Here is an 18,585-nt window from a genome sequence, read left to right as displayed (position 1 = left end):
TTAAGTCGCTGGAGCTGGACAAGCGGAAAGCCACTGGGAATGCGCACAGTAAAACAAAGTAAAGTAAAGAGATGAAGAGAACTCTCAACACGCTGCTGCGCCTTCGAGGGGCAAAGCACGAGCACCCGCGCCGAGATCCAACTTTTGGAGCTTACTCTCAGAGACGCCAAAACGAAAGTTTTGAGTGAGCATGAGAGTGAGGTGAGCGGTCGGTCGCTGTTGGCTTTGCAGTTGGCGTTGGCTTTGACTCATCTCAACTGCTGACTGAGCTGCAAACGTATTGTATTTGTTGCTTTTACTCGTACTATTACACTTATTGGCATCTTCTGCGCTGCTGGGGCTGCTGTGATCGGCTGAAGCTGCGGAGCGGCTGCGACGCGAGCAGCGCCTGCTGGGTACATATAAAACAGACGATCTTGGTCAAATATTCACAATCATTTTCAAGCTGTTCGTACGCGCGCTCGAGTTCGAGAGGTTTTTGGAATTTTTTCAGTGTAAGCGACGGCGTTCATAGTTAAGTTATCGGTGTGTCATATGCAAAAAGTGGTCAGACCCAAGTTCAATGAAAACTGCTCAGCCGTAAGAACAACCGCAGACACAAACTCTTTACGAACGGCAAAAGTGATTGGCCAATTGGTTGTGAAGTGAAAAGCCAAAGAACGTCCGAGAATAGCGAATCCCTTGTGTGCCCAGACCTCGCTATGGGACCTTCCTCAGATGCAGCAATTTATACCGCTACTACGAGTACGAGTATAAATTGTGCTGCCGCAGCCTTTTGTGGCTAGAAATTAAATTCATCTGCAGTTGATTGATTGATGGATAGTTTCATTGATTCAGTTGCAGTTGTCGCTTCTCTGCGGATGCCTAGTTCCGTCCCTGCCGTTGCTTCTGCCTATCTGTCCACCCATGTGTCCCCTCTCCCCGTTCCGCAGTGCCTTGTCTGTCTCTGCAACCATTTCGACCGTTGCCTAGAGCGGTGGAAATTTATTTGTTGGAGATGCAATCTGAACTTTGCAGTTTGTTGTTTTGTGTTTTGTGTTTGCTGCACTGTTGCAAAATGCAGCAGCACAAAAATCTGCAGTTTTAATTTATGTGAAATGCGGACACAGAACAGCGTCAGACACCACAGATGCTGCAACTTATACCCAGCAAGGCATGGGCATTACAATACCAATCGTACCAGCACAAAACAAAAGACAATTTACCTACATGCGAGTATTGCGACGTACGAGTTCTTGAAGTGGGAAGAAGAGTTTTACGTGTATGGGATTAGAATGTCTAAGCTTTTTGCCAGTGGCATTTTTGAGATTCGATTAGTTAGCAGGCCCAGATTGAAGCCTCAAGAAAGTTTGTCGCTTGAATCTTTTGTTTTCCCCTCGATCTGCACAACATGTCCATCAATTTCCGCTGAAAGTGTGTCAATGAATCGTTTGTGGTAGCCGCGGGCAGATTTCTGACTGCGCATATGTATATGCGTAAAAAATATTATACTCAACTCTATAAATTCTAAGCTCATGAAATAGAAAGTAGAAATTCGCAGAATTTCTAAATCCGAAGGCAAAATTAATAGTCGATGAAATGACTCGAAGAAACTCTAAAAAAATGTTATGCAAATTTTGTTTGGTAAAAACCAGCAATTTGATTTGTTTATTTAACTATTTTTAGGTTTGACTCACGCCGAACGCATCCCGCAATTTGGTTCAGAGATCGATTTAGCGGTTGGACGTGAGCTCGGTTTAGTTCTTGTTGAGATTTTGTTTATGGTCACATGCAAATTTCACCAGCTCTTGCTGGTTGAAACAATCAGGCTAACGATTTATGAGCCAAGATACCTGAGACACAGACTTAGCTCGGCCTGACTCAGAATAGATTTTGGCAAATCATGCTTATCCGGATCTGATTGTGGAATACCACAAACCGCTCGCATAAGCAAAAGCTCTTCGACTGACCACCTTGCTGACTGAATCATCAAAACTCTGCTAGTAAAAGATTCCGTTGGTATGGGGCCTCATGCTATCAAATATCGTCAATTATGAAATTGACGCACTAAACACCAACCGACAGCCGCCCCTTTGCGTAACGTACGCTTCTTCAGATCCATCAGAGCAGACAGCAGTAGCGGGGCCACCAGAGGAGTCGTTTATCTGCCTGAGAATCTCAGACAAATTGCACACGTACTCGTGTCAAGTGTACGAACGCATGTGTAGTACTACTTATGATGCATACATACTCGTACATACAATTTAAAAAGTGTTTAGAAGCCTGAGACCCGTCGGGGACCGGTAATCTCACACCCAGCCGCGCCAAGTCGAGTTGTCTTAAGTTAACTTAAGCTCCTCCTTTGGACAAGCTACTCCGTCTTCAGTTTTGGCCGAGCAGCAAGTGCCATTTGCCATGATCTCAGGCCCGAATGTCTGCCCCATCATCTATGGAACATCATCCATCTCCATAGCTGACAAATACACTGTTGGCTTCGCAAATCCAGCTTTTCGACTTTTATGGCGCTTTCACGATCCCGTCGCGAAATGTTGCCCTGACGCTGTTTGCATCTAGTCGGTGACGAAACAGTGCTCTTTCGATTACGCCAGTCAGTCTGTATGTTCTTGATTGTCACCTGGCCCCCTCTTCTCGTTGGATTCTTAGTCTTTAAACATTCATACATACGTATGTACATAGGAATTCTGTTTATTGGCCGCTGTTAATCAAAATTTGTTTCTCCCCCGCAGGTTTTTCTTAGCAATACACAGCAAAGTGAAAGCAAAAGCCATGTTCCGGTTTCGAGAGCAGATCGCATTCGTCCTTTCCATGGCGATGCTGGCTCTGGCTGTGGCCAGCGCTGACTACCAAGGCAACATGTTCCTCAACGGGCAGTACAAGAACGGCGCGAAGGAGCACCAGGAGACCCACTTCTCCGTTAACGCCGCATCGAACGTCTTCCTGAATCACGCCATCATCAGCCGCCAGGCAGCGCCCTTCCAGGGCCCCACCTACCTGCCGCCCAAGGAGTTCCTGAAGTGCGCCTCCGGCCAGCAGTGTGTGCGCCAGGGTCAATGTCAGGATGGATATTACACTCAGCAGCTGCCCAAGATCCAGGTAAGCCCCAATCCGACCCTAGTAACGGTTGTGCGCTGTACCACTCTCTAACCTGGGGCACACATTCATTCGTTTTATCCACTTGTCTATTGCATAATGGACATTGATTTGGGTTTTGCCAGCCACGCAAAAACAACAATAAATTTATCATGAGCATGCGCTTGACAAGCTGCCACAGCTCTCCGGCCCGATCGGGTCCAGCGTGCTCCGCGCTGCGGATCCGCAGCAGCCCTAAAATCAAAAATTAAAATCCCGACCTCAGCGATAACGCGTAAAATATTGCAGTCGTAGTTGTTGCTTGATTAGCCAGTCTGATCTGCGTCTGATCGGTGGGGTTATACCTCTTGTTGTTGAGCTGGGTTGTTTGGCACAGTTACAGTTATTTTCCTGTTTTTCATTACCGAAATCCGTATCACATCCCATACTCGTATACGCTCATACGTACATATGTATACTCTACTCTGTGCTCCGCTGCCCAGACCAGGCTGCCCAGTCCGGGATGGGAATGTCGTAATCCCAGAAAGTAAAAAGCGAAGTTCATGTTTAATTGCCCCTCGCCAAGTTTGCTTCGCATCCACATCCACATAAACGTATGTAAAAAAGTTGACGCTGCCGCTGCTGCTGCTGCTGCTGCTGCTGCTTTTTGCATATTTGTCAGTGGCGTCGTAGCCCTTCGCGCTCATAAATAACACAAACAAGACATTCGCAGGGCATTGCAATGCTTCTCCATTGATGCTCGATTGTCTCGTCCACCTGTGCCTGTGCCTCTGCGAGCATAGTCTGCACTTGAGCTGCGGATTTCTCTTTTCTTGTGGGCTTCCTGCCCACAGTTGCTTGGTGGTGCAGACGAAGCTGATGACACGATGATGATCAGTAGTGGAAAGACGGGAAAAGGGTCATGTGCTCGTACAACGATGGGAAATTGTGCAAGTCATTTTGGGCATACTGACATTCTTGGGATGCGATGCAAAAGGCAACTCCGACGATTGGGCTCGTGCTTCTGGGAGACGAGACCCAAGGTGAAGACTTTGGCAACAAGCTTGCCGACCGACACCTAATGAAGTATCTCGTGGCAGTTGGATATAAAATATGCATTTTATTTCTCACTACATCGCATACTGCATATTGCAAAACTTCTGAATTATGTTTTTTAATTAAAAATTATTGAAGCTAAGGAGCTGCGACTGCGACTCTTGCGGCGCTGAGTGCTCATTTGACCCAATGGCCGACCGGCATAGCAAAGCGCAGTGCAGCGACAAGTTTGGCAAGTCCAATCTCAACAAGAAATGCGTTTTTATTGGCGACAAACTCAGCTGCACAGAACGCTGCATACATGCATTGCACCATCGCCAACACTCCCCTCCCGACTGAATTGCCATTCAATTGACATTATTTACTCCCACTACAAGCTCCTAATATCCCCCCGCACACCATCAAACTTTGCCACAGTTTGCTCACACAAATTGTGGACAAATTTGTGACGGGTAAACAGCAGGCGGAAAGACTTAGACCCAACAATTGTCACCCAGACTCGTGGGCGTCTCTTGCTTAGTTCCACCGAGCAAGACAAGATCAAGCACAGACAAGACCAGCTTGGCAGGAGAGTGATCAGGCCAGTGTCTGGCCAAACTAGGTAACGTAACTTGTTTGAACAATCCCAAGCCGTTTGCGATCTTGACATTGACTCACTGATGATGTGCAGCAAAAACAATTGTGGGAAGGGGAGCGAACGGGAAATTCACTCGCTTTTCGCACACCTCATCCGTAATGATGCGAAGCGGGAAATCTGGCTAATTTGATCGGGGAGCTATGACCAATACTGAGAATGCAAAGTTATTTTGTCAATAGCCAGCAATGTGAACAAATATTTGAACTCGAGTGAGCAGATGGGAATAATTATCGAAACGATTGCAAGATACGGCGACAGCACACCCAAACCCAAGCAATTAAAGAACACAAATAGAAATGAAATCTCGCATATTTCTCAGCCGATGATGTCAAAAAGTACGCTTTGTGTGTGGGTATAACAGTGGGGATCTTTTCCAGTTGTTCCGCCTCTTGATGGGTTTATCAACCTGTGCGTCACACTCATGATCAATCTATAGTATATATGTATGTACGTAGTTAAAAGTTAGATACAGCTACAACTCCAGCTCTGGTCCCATAAAACGGAAAAGTGAAGCAGCCACAAGTAAAACTTCGTCCGCTCTTTTTTCCGTAATCCACGTGCTTTGGAGCAGAACCGATTCCTAGACTTCTGTCATAAATTTGTCTAATGATTGTCTAATGATATGATAATGATACCCCCCCCCCCCCCCCCCACTGGTCGCAGCATTATCAATTCAATTCCATTCCCAATTCATCTACAAACCAGATCCAGGCACTTTCGAAAACCCGAGCTTAAACTTAAGTTATTGCCTTATACCCATTTATTACCCATTTAGCATGCTCAGCTCAGCTGAATCTCTTCATTACTCAAGGTCGTTCTTCAGAACGCAAGGCTGCTTTTAAATGGGTTTCCGATTTTCTTGTTTGGGGTGCTATAAAGGCAGGAATAAATTAGACGTGGACAGCTTGATTTGTAATACTCGTATACTCGTACAGGGGCTGATTGATATATTGAATGGCAGCTTCAGAGCAACTGTGAACGGTTCTTGGGACTATTCTCTTTTTTAATCGGCTCACTTCGATCTCTGCTCAATGGGAAAATCTGGGAAAAGAGCAGGCGTACACTCGGGCTACTCTTGGCGCACAGCACACCTATGGTATGTTCTAGTATGGGCTTTCAAAGGTATGTAAGGCTATTGAACTTTGGCCGCAGCTAACAAAGTTATTAATTTGCAATTGTTGAGCTGCTAAATGCCAGCTGACCAAGAGAGAAGGCTGCGCGAACAAAAAATTAGCAAGACATCGGCGAAGGTTCGGTAGAACGTCTCCAAGTCGACGGCGGCAGAGTTCAATGCAAATGCTACTGCAGACCCAGCCCCAGGCACCTGGCTCAACACTTCTTAACACATCATTAATGCAATTGGCTGCACTTTGGTGACCTTTTGACAAAGACGACAGCAGTCGCCGTCTCTCAATTAATTCTGCAGAGTGCCAGCGATTCATGGCCTGCTCATGCACTGGTCAAGTACGCCCCAAGTGGCCCAATCGAATTGCCTGTTGATTGATTGTGGGTGGGGTGTCTTATCTATAAGTCAGGCTGCGGGTGTCTGTGTCTTTACTGCTTGTACTTTTGCACATTATTCATCGCAATTTTTCCTTGTCTTGCAGAACTGCGAGCCGGACTCGAACGTTTGCTGCACCTACCGAGCTCCACCCACCACCACAACGACTACCACACCTGTGCCGTTCGCGACCTGTCCACGTGACTCGGATTGTGTAGCGCCCCAGGACTGCCGTAGCGGGGAAATCAGCTCCATCAACTATGTGAAGAAGCAAGGGGTAAGTTTTGGCTGACACTCAAAGCCATCGGGGCAAACCAGACGGAGGATCACAAGAAACACAATACTTAGTATGCAGGGTTTCCCCATACATTTGCTTTGAAAAGTATAACAAACGGCAGCTGAATAAAACCGCTTTGATGTACCAATAATGAGACAAGCACCCGAAACAAAGCGATCGGAGCATAAGCAGATGCAGCTCGTTTTGGCGGAATCAGAGTCGACCACACCGATCCCAGCGCATTTCACAAGCCCAGTGGTGCAGCAAGCACATGGGGAAGCCCCAAAGACCCAAACAAAAACCACAAAACATTCACACAAAGCCCCGACAGCTTATTAGCACACAATTAGTTTTAATCGCCCAGCGCTCTGATTTTCGTCTTGAGATTCTCCCGAGCTGCAAGCTTCGAGTGGGTGGGTGGGTTGTTGGTTGTTCTCTTGGCAATCTTAGACGGGTGACGTGATGCTGTCGTTACGATAAGTGTAAGCAATATCGCTTAGCTCAGTACATATGTATTTACATGTGCATGTATGTATATCGTTCTCGTTAGGGTTATATGAATATTTATGCACATATTTACGAGTATGTGCGTGTGGTATTGCCCATGTGCATACGTACGCGTACATATGATACAGACATCTGTGCTCGTACATAGCACTGTCATTGCCACAAGGGAAAATGTTAATGCGCAGCACTCAGGCAACGAACTTGACGCCATCGAGTGCAATCAAATTGGAATGCGGTTGAACCTTACCTTCCAGTAATGCAATATACATACATTCAAGCCAAAAAAGTGTTAAATTACGGCCTACCAGAGCGACGGACCGACAGAGCGACAGATACGAGTGCGTATGGCAACCCAAGAGAGGGTCTGGGAGGCCGAAACAAAGAGAGCAAAGGGACATCTCGATATTTTCAACTGGCTATTGCAATTGCATAATTTGTTTACATGCAACGGCCAACAAAACGGGTCGGTTGCGTACGTTGTTGTTGCATGCAACGTCTGAATAAAATCAACGCGGCAAGTGAAATATGTTGCAGCCCAGGCCCAGACGGACATCCCTGCAGCTGCAGGTCGCACTTAAAGCAAAATCGTTTTAGTTTTTTGCTCGGTACTCAGCCTCAGTGCGGGTATACTGTATACTCACTGAGTGTGACACGCTGAAAAATTCATCTCAATGGATACGGCCAAAATATTGCTTAAACTTTGATTTTTGTGCTTTCAGCTCACATTTTTGAGCATTTTTGATAGTTGTCCGTATCCATTTGATACCTTATCGATTTACGAGTATTTATACTAAGAGAGGGCCAGCGAACATGCACGAGTACAGATTTAATTTAAAAAATCATGCTGAATTGAATCGGTCGACGACATTCAAAGCATAGGGTAAAATAGTGTCGACGACCTCCGACCAGTATGCTCTTTCTTGTTGGCCCTCGCTCCATTGCTCCTCACAACTTACCCCCGATCGACGACTCCACTGCGAACGCTCCACGACAATTACGCACCATAATGCCTCGAACTCGTTAAGTTATACAGGCATATTGACGCCAATTGCGTGGCATACTATAAAATGCACACTGGAGCCAGCCCAGTGTCATCAGTCTTCAACAGACCAGCAGACCAACAGCAACAGCTGTATTAGCAACCAGTTGCTCAGAGTCGCATCCCCGACTTACAAGAGTGCAAGGAGGAGAAATGGCTTGAGTAGTTTAGCAGTTGAAAATGCGTGGAATGCAAGCAAGGTCGTTTTAGGCTGGGACCTGAGGCCAAGACGATGGGACGGTGAAGATACTGAAGGGAATTGAGACTTCCAAATAAGGCAGTACATTAAGCTTGATTCTGGAATCAGTAGGGGATAGGAATAGCAATGGCCACTCCACGGCATGGCACTAGGTAGACTTGGACATTGTATGCCAACTCAGCCACGATTTCCCCATTTTGCCAGATTATGCTCATATCTGATCAATTAATGTTTACATGCTACTGACATAGCAATCATACCTTTACATACATACAAACATACATACATACATACATACATATGTACAAATGTAGTATTCAGAGCGACCTTATGCCCAGTATTTGGCAGACGCGATAACATACCAATGCCGCCAGTGCTTGCATGAGCATCGTTTTAATGGAAGCGGATTTGGAGTTGAGTCGAGTCGAGTCAATCGATGAACGGGGGAAGCACGCAAGCCTTCACTGGCGCACCAAATCACTGATAATTATGAATATTATAGGGCATACTTGCACTCTGGCCATTTATCATTTCGGCGTGGTCGATTGCATGTTTTACATTTTGTGAAGTCCTCCATTAAGTTAGCATTTGGGGTCTTGGTTTCTACGCGCCAACGCGCGTACAATGCTGCTTTTTGGGAAAGCCGGTTTGAAGCTGGCTCGCTGGACAAATTTCAAGCTCCAATAAGCCTTGTAGATTCACTCTGGACAGAGCTTCGGTGGCAATCAGGTGAACGTCTTCAAGCCTCTTATGTGGTACCGTGGATGCATAATTCCAAACAAATTGTAGTTCCGACCTCAGGCTTAGCGTAAAAAATGTAGTCGGTTGGTGCACCGCTTGAAAACTATAGCAGTCGGAAGAAGGGGCACACATACATATGTACCAAGGCTCACACAAGCCCAGGAGTCGCGTCGAGCCAAACGTACAGAGCAGGTCGTGATTGTTGGAGCGTCAGTCTTAAGCGGACGAAGCGCAACAACCGGGGGCGACGTAGAGCGGAAAGCAAAGCGCCAACCCAAGGTCTAGGTCGAACTTTAATTCGAAGTCAGCGCGATAGAGACAAACCACAGGCAGAAAGTCGTTGACAGCGACGTACTGTTGGTAACTCATCGTGGGGATTCGCTTGGTTGTTATTTTATTGTTATTTAATTTTACTATAATAATAATTAACAATATTCTTACTCCTATTATAATTTTATCGGTCTGTGTCAATGTCAATGCCTTCGCTTTTGTTATAACTTAATGAATGGTTTTAAAGACACACTTTTGAATGATACTCACATGTAAATATATGCTCTTATGTCTTCAGAAATAATTCATTAGTATTATTGGTAAGGCTACGCCTGTTTATGAATTATATTTCATCCCGCTGGGTCATAAATTATTGACTCACACCCGATCCCCTGGTCTATGATGCCTATGCATAAATTGCACTGCAGGCAGCATAAACAAAAGACTTAAGCGCCAAACTTGGTTCCAACCGACTGGCGACTTGCAGGCACTCAGGGCCGAGACGACAGCGATGCCGACGCGAAGAAGCTTCTTCACCGCTTCTTAGGCTCATAAAACGGCCAGATCGAAAATTGCCTAATTTTATAGGCGCATAAATTGCAGGCAGAAAAAACGAAGAACAAGACGCTAGGTATTTATTGATGTGTTAGTGGAACATTAATGCGGCCGTAAAAATGATTTCGTCTTTGCTGTGAAATATTTTAGTCATAAATTTCGCCGCTGCAGATAGACTTGGAGCTTGGCCGTCCTTCAAGTAGCGGCTGCCCAATGGGTATAGTCGCACGCATTGACTCAGTTCATCCAACTGGATGATGGGCCCATAGCCTATAGCCGATGCCATTTTCCTCAGCTATGAACTTGGTAATGCCATGAAACGCACAATTTCAAACATTCGATTATCCACGGGTATGATGGTATATTCATGTGCTTAGAGTAATTGCAACATTATTTACAAATTGCGCCAGACAATCCATGAGACATAGCAACAAAAAATACAACGACAACGTCAACAATGGACAAGTTGTCTCGTATGACCAACAACATTTATTAAAAGCATTTCTGAGTTGCTGTGGCTGTGGCTGTTGCTGTTGCTGGTTTCTGGCGATTACATATTTTAGCTGTCGCTGGTACACAAGTAGCTTGTGGTTTTGGTTGTCGATGTTGTTATCTCGCCGCAAAATGATTGATCATAAGCAATGCAGGAGCCGGCGACCAGTGACCAGCGGCCAGCAAGCCCAAGTAATCGGTGATCAGGTGGTGCTCGACAGTGGGGCTGAGTAAGTCTGGAGACGAGGATTGGGCCTGCTCTTTCCGCTCACGGGCATTGTCATTGGTCATTATTTCGATTTCTGGCTGTCGTATGGCATCCTTTGGTACCATGTGTATTTCGTGTATTACATAAAATTTAATGCGTATGCGTTTAATGCGTTCTCTTCGCTGCGATGAGTGATGTCTGCATTAAGATAACATTTGATTAGCTCTTAATTAATGATATTTCGCAGTGAGTCGCCAGTTGCGCCTAATGATAATGTTAAGAAATTAAGCGGAGCCGCCAGAGCAGAAGGACAGCGTACGATAATGGTGTTTTCCATTAATGATCGGAAATTGGGCCAAGCTCAGCCGGTCTGGACGGGGACAGATCAGACCAAGACTTGTCAAACGGAAGCGCATATACTTTAATAATTATTATTAATTCGACTGCAATCATCAGTCGGCAATAAGCACGCGGCTGCCTGCTTCTGCCTTTATCAGCTGCCCACGGATCAGTTTTTTGTTTAATTTCAACAAATGAGCACATTACTCCACCATTACGGACGTCGCGACGTCGACTTCTGCACTCTGACTTACGAGTTACAAATTGCGCGAAACAATAAGCCCAAGGTCGTGTCCCGTTGACATCTCGACTTGGGGCCGAGTCTGAGGCTCATGCTGCGTGTGAAAATCCGCCTGGAGCGAGGAAAGAGAGCGAGAACTTGGGTGCCGTTGAAATCAACTCTTTTGTGGGCGCTGTTGCTGGTGCTAGTGCTGATGATTATCGCGATGATTGCGTAAGCAGGCAGCAAATGTAAATTTGTGGACTGGTAAAAAATATGCAAATGATTTCCCATTTGTATTGTAATATCTAATGGTTCCGCAACTTGATACATTCTCAAAGCATACATATGTATACATCTATAAGTGTTTGTACATATGTATACATGGAGACAATATACTCGTATTATGACTAATCGCCTATTTATACATCATTTAGCCTGTAAAGCCTAGTACTCAGCTCCGAACAAACTGTACTTCTAGCTAAATCAGGGAAGATAAGAAATTTTGTAAAGCACAAACTGTTTGCTAGGGTCTGTACGGCGGGTAGTAACACTAACCATTCGAATTGAAACCTCATTTAGTCATCAGCTGCTTCCGTTGGCCATCATTTGTTCAAATTTGCACATTAATTAGCTATGGGAGTGCACCTCCGAGTATGTTAGTCGGCAGCGTGGAAACAACCTACACCCCACAAAATTTGACAACTTCAGCGAACAATAGACTCGGCCGGCTAACTTAAATCAGCATCCACTCGCGTCTGCCACTGCAGCGGCATCTGCGCCGCTTCAAAGTCATTTCAAAGTCTCCGCCCTCAACGTGTCGTATTGCAGCATAAAACCGCACAGCCATAGACAACTTGCAGCCAGACGGCAGGGCCGCTTTAATGACCAGGTTGCAACCCGTTGCCAGTCAGCCAGTGAGCAGAAACTTCTGCTGCTGTAATTTGATGCGCCGGCTCACGGACTCCGAAGCGCGACACCGACCAGGCACGACCAGCTGGATGTGCTGAGGCTCCAACTGATATTTAATGTGGCATGGTGTGCGTTGACACACATCGCCCATTACCAATCCCATCGATACACTCAAACATAGTCTAACATACTCTTCGTTCCACTATTTTTTCTTGCAGCCCAATCGCTGCTACGCTCCCGAGGTGTGCTGCCGGATGCCCTCTACAACGCTGACCGAAGACGGATACATATTTAACCTGCCTGACAAGACGTTCCCGCTGCCCACCAACCCCACGGTGGCGGCCGTCCGCACCACGCAACCCGCCCTACGTCCACTGCCCACCACTCGTCCCACCAACGAGTACCTGCCACCACAGACAACTCGTCGGCCGGTGTACCAACAGCCTCCACAGACAACACGACGTCCCGTCTACCAACCACCACCCACTACCATCCGCCCGCAAACCCAGCCCACGCAACCAGCGCAACCCGCCTACCGACCACAACCCACACAGCCCTCCTACCGACCACAACCGACACAGCCCCAACCTCAGACGACCCGTCGGCCCACCAACGAGTACTTGCCTCCCGTATCGGTCAACGAGATTCCTCACCGGGAGAACCCACGTTACGAGCCAGACCGTGTGCCGCAACCCTCTAATGAGAAGCCAGTGTACCGCGGCGAGGATCAGCTGTCGCCTCAGATCTTCCCAACGCCCCAGACCGTGAATGTCCCAAAGTACTTTGCCAAGTGCGCTTCTGCCTTGGTCTGCACGGACGAAAACTACTGCAATGCCATCGGGGTGCTCTCCGAAACGCCCGTTGAGCTGTCCCCCATGGAAGCGGCCTTCCGAGTGCCCCTCACCGACTGCTTGCAGGCCGAGACCGGAGCACCTGGAAAATGTTGCCGCGATCCCAACTACGTAGATCCGTGGCCAGTCAATTTGGCCGGCGTTTGCGCTACGAGAAATAAGCGGTAGGAAAAAAAGATTAATGAATCCCAACAGCAATATACAACATTGTTTGGTTTTGTTTTCCCTTTTTGCAGCACTAAGCCCACAGGAATTAAGGACCTTGATGCTAACTTTGCCGAGATCCCATGGCAAGCAATGATTCTGCGGGAGTCTAGCAAGACGTTGCTTTGCGGCGGTGCCATCATTGGAGACGAGTTCGTCCTCACCACCGCCAGCTGCGTCAATGGGTAAGCTCATGAATGCAAAAGTGACATGCAATAGTTCTTTAATATCAATGAGAATCCAATCACGTGTAGGCTGCCAGTTAACGACATACGCATCAAGGCCGGAGAATGGGAGCTGGGAAGCACCAACGAGCCACTGCCCTTCCAGCTGACTGGAGCCAAGTCCATTGACGTCCATCCCTCATATGACTCCTCGAGCAATGCTAACGACCTGGCAATTATTCGACTGGATAAACGCCTGGAGTTCGCCACCCACATCCAACCAATCTGCATCAGCGACGTGGATCCCCAGGCTTCCGAACAGTGCGTGACCTCCGGCTGGGGCAAGCAGGCATTGTCAAGTAAGTTCATGCATGCGTCCTTCCATACATATGTATCCACTCACTCCCCAAACCTACAGTTCACGAAGAAGGCGCAATCATGCACGTGACTGACACATCGTCGCAGGGACGCAGCGAATGCGCAGCGGACGCCACAAGCGTATGCAGCTCCACGAAGTTTGACGCATGCCAATTCGATCTGGGGAGCGCACTCGCCTGCGGCAGCGGGTCGAATGTCCGCCTCAAGGGCATTTTTAGCGCCGAGAACTCCTGCGGGGACGGGCAAACGGTGCGCTTTGCCAAGCCTGACATCAAATGGATTAACACGGCGTTTGCCGACAGGAACAAGCCACTGCTCCTGAAGCGCTTCTAAGCCGCGAAAGGACGCATAGATAACCGTTCTCCGATGAGCAGTACAGTGAAGCAGTAAGCGAAGAGATTGAATAATACCTACAATATAACAGCTCTAGACGGTTTATAGTCTTTTGATTTTAGTTGAACTATCTCAAATTTAGCCAACATTGCACCACTGTTGTTCTATGTCGCAACCTGCCACGCCCACATTATAGATATTTATTCAAGCACCCAAAATAACCCGAGTGGGACACCACAGTTCACATTTGTTGCAATCTCCACTTTCCGACCATGTAGTTCCAATTCAGTTCAACAGTAGAAAAACCACTGACGAGTTGTAAAATAATTATTTTTAAGCGATAGGCTCTTCACATGAATTTTTGAATGGCCAAACTAATTACTACGAGCCCAGCCAACCATGACGACCCACAAAGATTTTGAATTGAAACTTGAGATTATAAAAGATAACATTGTACTTTCTTCAATCCATATATATACTACGTAGTGTAAGCCCTGCCCAGTGCACTCTTTCTAGACATAAGCACAACGGCACTCCTGTACACCACTCCACCCCCACCACATCTCAACTGCAGCATCTACACATATTTTTACTGTTATTTAAAGCTTTTCCTATATCGTGTATCGTAAATCGTGTAGGTATATGTTAATATGTTAAACATGTTGTATAAAGTGTCTATTCATCTAAATTTAGTTTCTAATTTAATTTTTAAATAAAGAAAAATTATTTAGATATATCAAAATGTTTATTAGTTTTCAACATCCTGTCCACACAGATGTAAAAGCGTCTGTTTCTCCTGCAAGCTTCAAACTGAGTTTAAGTGTTATCGTTTACGTTTATTTATATCACACACTCGACTAAGTTCTTCTGCCTAGTCGAGTGCGTATGTACATATACATACATATGTATGTGATATGATTTAATATGTAAATACAAAAGAGAATATAAATTCATAAAGACAATACGTATGTATATGTATAAGTATGTATATATATATATATATAGTAAGTGCACCATTGTGATGTTACATCGCTGTTGTAGTTGATACTCGCAGGTCATCATGCAACTTCTACAACTTTCCCACTTCGTGCAGATATGCGCCAAGGAGTTTGGTCTGGTAAATGAAAACGTTTTAATCACTGTTCACAAAGAAAACTATTCGTTCATTGGCAAACCTACCCCTTCAATGTAGTTGTAAATATCGATCTTTTCATTTTGAGAATGAGCACCGTCGTCGCAGGCACCCACAGGCACCAGGATGACATTTTTGCCTGTCGCTTCCTGCAATGTGAGGGTGACAGGAATGGAGCCACCTTCGCGTGTCATGTCAGGTTCCACGTTGAACACATGCTTGATGGCACGCTTTGCAGCCTCGTAGTGTGGATGGTTGGGATCCTCAGTCCAGGGCTTGCCAGCCGACAGCATCACGACCTACAATGCGTAAAATCAAAATTTGGTTAGCCTGCACCAATGTTTGGAGGCATTTAATAAACAGACCTTCATCTTGTTGGGTGAGCCACGCTCCACCCATTTATCATTGATGTACTTTACAACGCACTCCTCAATGTGCTTCGGGTCTTGGTCGGGAACTAAGCGAATGGAGAACTTGCCAATGACCTTCTTGGGTATAACAGTCTTTGCGCCTGGTTCATAAAAAGCACCTTCGATTCCATGAATGGACAGGCTGGGAAACCGCCATCTGGCCTGAAGTAGTCTCGTTTTGTCGCCGTTATGCGGTAGCTGCTCCACACCAACGTCTTTCCTGCAGAAGATTACACCGATTACAGAGATTTACGATGTAGATGAGCAGATAAGATTAACATACTTATACTCGGCCACTTCAAAGTCGATGTTCTCGTAGATTTCTTGCTCGTTCTTCAGCTGCGGTGCCACCTATTGTGTGTCGAATTTAGGACTTAGGAACTAGTCGCTTGTTATCTGATATGCCACTCACGTCACGATCCACTCCTGGGATCAGTATCTTGGTGTCCTTGTCGACGAGTACGCTGAGCAAGTAGCAAAGATCTGGCATTGCTTCATGAACGGTGCCACCGAAAACTCCACTGTGCAGATCCTTTGTGGCACACTCTACCTCCACCTGGAAATATGCCAAGCCACGGAGTCCATAGGTGAGGCAAGGGCGTTTTTTTCCCAGCCAGTAGTTGTCCGAAATGCAAACGTAGTCAACATCAGCAAGGAAATCATTTTTGCGTTCCATCAACAGATCGTCGAGGCCTTCGCTGCCACTCTCCTCCATTCCCTCGAAAACAAACTTAACGTTAAGTGGCAGTGGAATGTTCAGCTTCTGGTATGCCTCGATCGCATGAATCCAGCACAGGACCGGTCCCTTGTCATCGGATGCCCCGCGGCCAAACAGCTTCCCATCGACCTCTGTGAGCACAAAAGGATCGGTATCCCAGCCGTCCTCCTTAAGGGCAGGCTGCACATCAAGGTGACCATAGACCAAGACAGTTTTCTTAGTGGGGTCCTTGCCCAAAGTCCCCAGCAGCACCTTTGGCAACGGAATTATCTGCCCGCTCGGCAGCGTCTGCTTACCCACATCCGCAAGCTCGATTTCTGTGCCCAATGCCTTTAGCTTGTCTGCGGTCCAGTCAACCATGCGATCGATCTCGCCGCGCTTATCAGGCCAAGCCGACACGGACTGAATGCCCACAGCGGTCTTCAGTACGCCTATGTAATCGCCTTTCTTGCCATCAACGAAGCTAGTAAAAATATAATCATTTTATGACCATCAGATATGGGTGTGTGAAGTAAATAAAAGAAAACCACATGTTCTATGAACTAAAAAAATATGGATAATCGTGCTTGCGGTTTTTTTCTGCCTCTTCTATTCCTCGCCCATCCCCTCGCCCATTCCATCACACATCTAACAAAGAAAGCGATAACGAGAAGAAACTTTTGCAACGTATTCCAGCCATCATTCGTTCGAGATAAAATGCAAATCACCCACGCCCATTACTTTTACTCGTACATATAGTGATACGGTGCTGCTTATATACACGAACATCTTTATTTTCGTGCAAATAAAACGGAAAAACAAGCACCCAGTCATTTTATTCCTATCGTCCCTTATCAAGCGTTCTTTTCTCTTTCCCCTTATTTTTGCCGCACAACGTGCCTATCGTGTCGCCAGAAGCGGCAGACAACAGGATTTCAAGTTATCCCTGCCACCCCACATTTTCACTTATTTGCACTCACGCGAATAATTGCTGAAGTTCACTGGGAAGCTCTGACATGTTGACAATTTTTTAATTTATTTAACTGAACCGACGACTTTCGCTGCGTTTAAATAGTCAGCTGTGCAGTGTGACCGTGCACTATTTTGTCTGGATCTCAGAAATATACCAAAATATACCTTCTCATTTCCCAAATATACCATTGATATATGTAAGTCTAGTCACTAATAGTGTTATGACATTAGCCTTTGCCAATTTTGCTGCGTAGAGAGGGATAGAATGAGAGACAAGATGCAGCAATATTGTTCGGAGCCGTCTCTAGACCCGTCTAATGGCTTTCAGTCGAACAACTGAGGTACTACTTGATACAAAATTATGTTTTCCAGCAAAAAACAGCCACAAAGCCAGCAAAATTGTAACCGCAACGCTGCTCCACATGGGAAGCCAGGTTGACGCATATATATTGCTCTCACTCTGACTGCAGGCATTTCCCATAAGGCCATTTATATTTTTATAACTAGTCAGTTAGCAAAGTCTTATGTCATAACATCGTAGTTATACAGTATATCGTGCGTATGAGTGTGTTCTGGTCTAAAGCAGCCGATTTGACAAACGGAATAGAAAGTTTCTTTTCTATGAAAATTCTTCTTATTCGAAAATATTTTTGCGATTATCAGTATTCATATTTGATTTCCTTGTAATATGTACCTATTAATTGCAATTGCTTGAGTGCACACGTAAATTCATACATATGTATGTACGTACTTCAAATATTTGCTAATTGACTCGTCGACCCTTGAATACATTTATGGAAAATTTTTCGTACATGAGGTCAGATGTGATATACATATGTATGCACATTATTTGTATCTTTACAACCGTTATTCCATTTGATTATTCTATATTAAAAGTATATTAGCACATAACGTATATTTAAAATAACAGTTCTTCTGATATTGTGGGGCAAGTTTCTTAAAAAAATTGTCAAAATACTCAAAAACATATGTACCTGGTAAAGGGCGTTGTATTTGAGCTCAGAAGACCATGGGAAGCAATCGAGCAAGCTGGCTTGAAAAATTAAGTAATGAAGACAAATATAATCTAATTAGGGCAGCTTTATGAAGGACAATTATATAGAAATTATAATTTATTATTTTTACTAATTTTAATGAATATAAAAAAAATATTTTGATTGTAACTCATCTCCCACAGCAAGGATTGCTAATCCCAAGTGGTATACATATATTTCTATTCTATTCTAAAGGGATTCCGTTAGATAAATTTGATTTGTATGGGAAAAATTTCAGCAGCGTGCAGCATTCAATGGGAATATGGATATTATAGAATTGAGGCAATGTTTGTAATCTCAGGCTCAAATGAGTGCAAGACTACTGTCTTGTTTAAAAGATGTTAACGAATTTTGCAGCTTTTGGGTA

The 18,585-nt window shown here is 45.5% G+C and overlaps 2 protein-coding genes across 2 annotated transcripts; one reads left to right on the top strand and one right to left on the bottom strand.

Annotated features, from left to right (window-relative positions):
- The first annotated feature begins 425 nt into the window (after positions 1–425).
- LOC111071372 (inactive serine protease scarface) lies at positions 426–14,669 on the top strand. Its single transcript, XM_022362672.2, has 7 exons — positions 426–494; positions 2,727–3,093; positions 6,370–6,540; positions 12,241–13,037; positions 13,110–13,262; positions 13,332–13,600; positions 13,660–14,669. Exons 2-7 carry the CDS (start codon positions 2,767–2,769, stop codon positions 13,950–13,952), a joined length of 2,010 nt encoding a protein of 669 aa, XP_022218364.1. The 5' UTR covers positions 426–494; positions 2,727–2,766; the 3' UTR covers positions 13,953–14,669.
- Positions 14,670–14,767: 98 nt separating this feature from the next.
- On the bottom strand, positions 14,768–17,279 carry LOC111071373 (cytosolic non-specific dipeptidase). The gene is made up of 6 exons (XM_022362673.2): positions 17,172–17,279; positions 15,907–16,675; positions 15,778–15,845; positions 15,450–15,714; positions 15,132–15,383; positions 14,768–15,066 (listed from the first exon to the last, which is right to left on the bottom strand). Exons 1-6 carry the CDS (start codon positions 17,207–17,209, stop codon positions 15,022–15,024), a joined length of 1,437 nt encoding a protein of 478 aa, XP_022218365.1. The 5' UTR covers positions 17,210–17,279; the 3' UTR covers positions 14,768–15,021.
- Positions 17,280–18,585: the final 1,306 nt, after the last annotated feature.

This window comes from Drosophila obscura, unplaced genomic scaffold, assembly GCF_018151105.1.
Source record: "Drosophila obscura isolate BZ-5 IFL unplaced genomic scaffold, ASM1815110v1 contig_25, whole genome shotgun sequence".
Classification (NCBI taxonomy): domain Eukaryota; kingdom Metazoa; phylum Arthropoda; class Insecta; order Diptera; family Drosophilidae; genus Drosophila; species Drosophila obscura.
The sequence above is the reverse complement of the archived record's forward strand: the minus strand, read 5'-3'. Positions and strand labels throughout refer to the sequence as shown.

Coding starts and splice junctions, on each gene's coding strand:
- LOC111071373 (XM_022362673.2), bottom strand. CDS start 17,209: ATGTCAGAGCTTCCCAGTGAACTTCAGCAATTATTCGC. Junction 15,715..15,777: donor TTTGAAGTGGCCGAGTATAA/GTATGTTAATCT, acceptor AATCTTCTGCAG/GAAAGACGTTGGTGTGGAGC. Junction 15,067..15,131: donor TTTACAACTACATTGAAGGG/GTAGGTTTGCCA, acceptor TTCATTTACCAG/ACCAAACTCCTTGGCGCATA.
- LOC111071372 (XM_022362672.2), top strand. CDS start 2,767: ATGTTCCGGTTTCGAGAGCAGATCGCATTCGTCCTTTCCATGGCGATG. Junction 13,038..13,109: donor TGCGCTACGAGAAATAAGCG/GTAGGAAAAAAA, acceptor CCCTTTTTGCAG/CACTAAGCCCACAGGAATTA. Junction 13,601..13,659: donor GGGCAAGCAGGCATTGTCAA/GTAAGTTCATGC, acceptor CCAAACCTACAG/TTCACGAAGAAGGCGCAATC.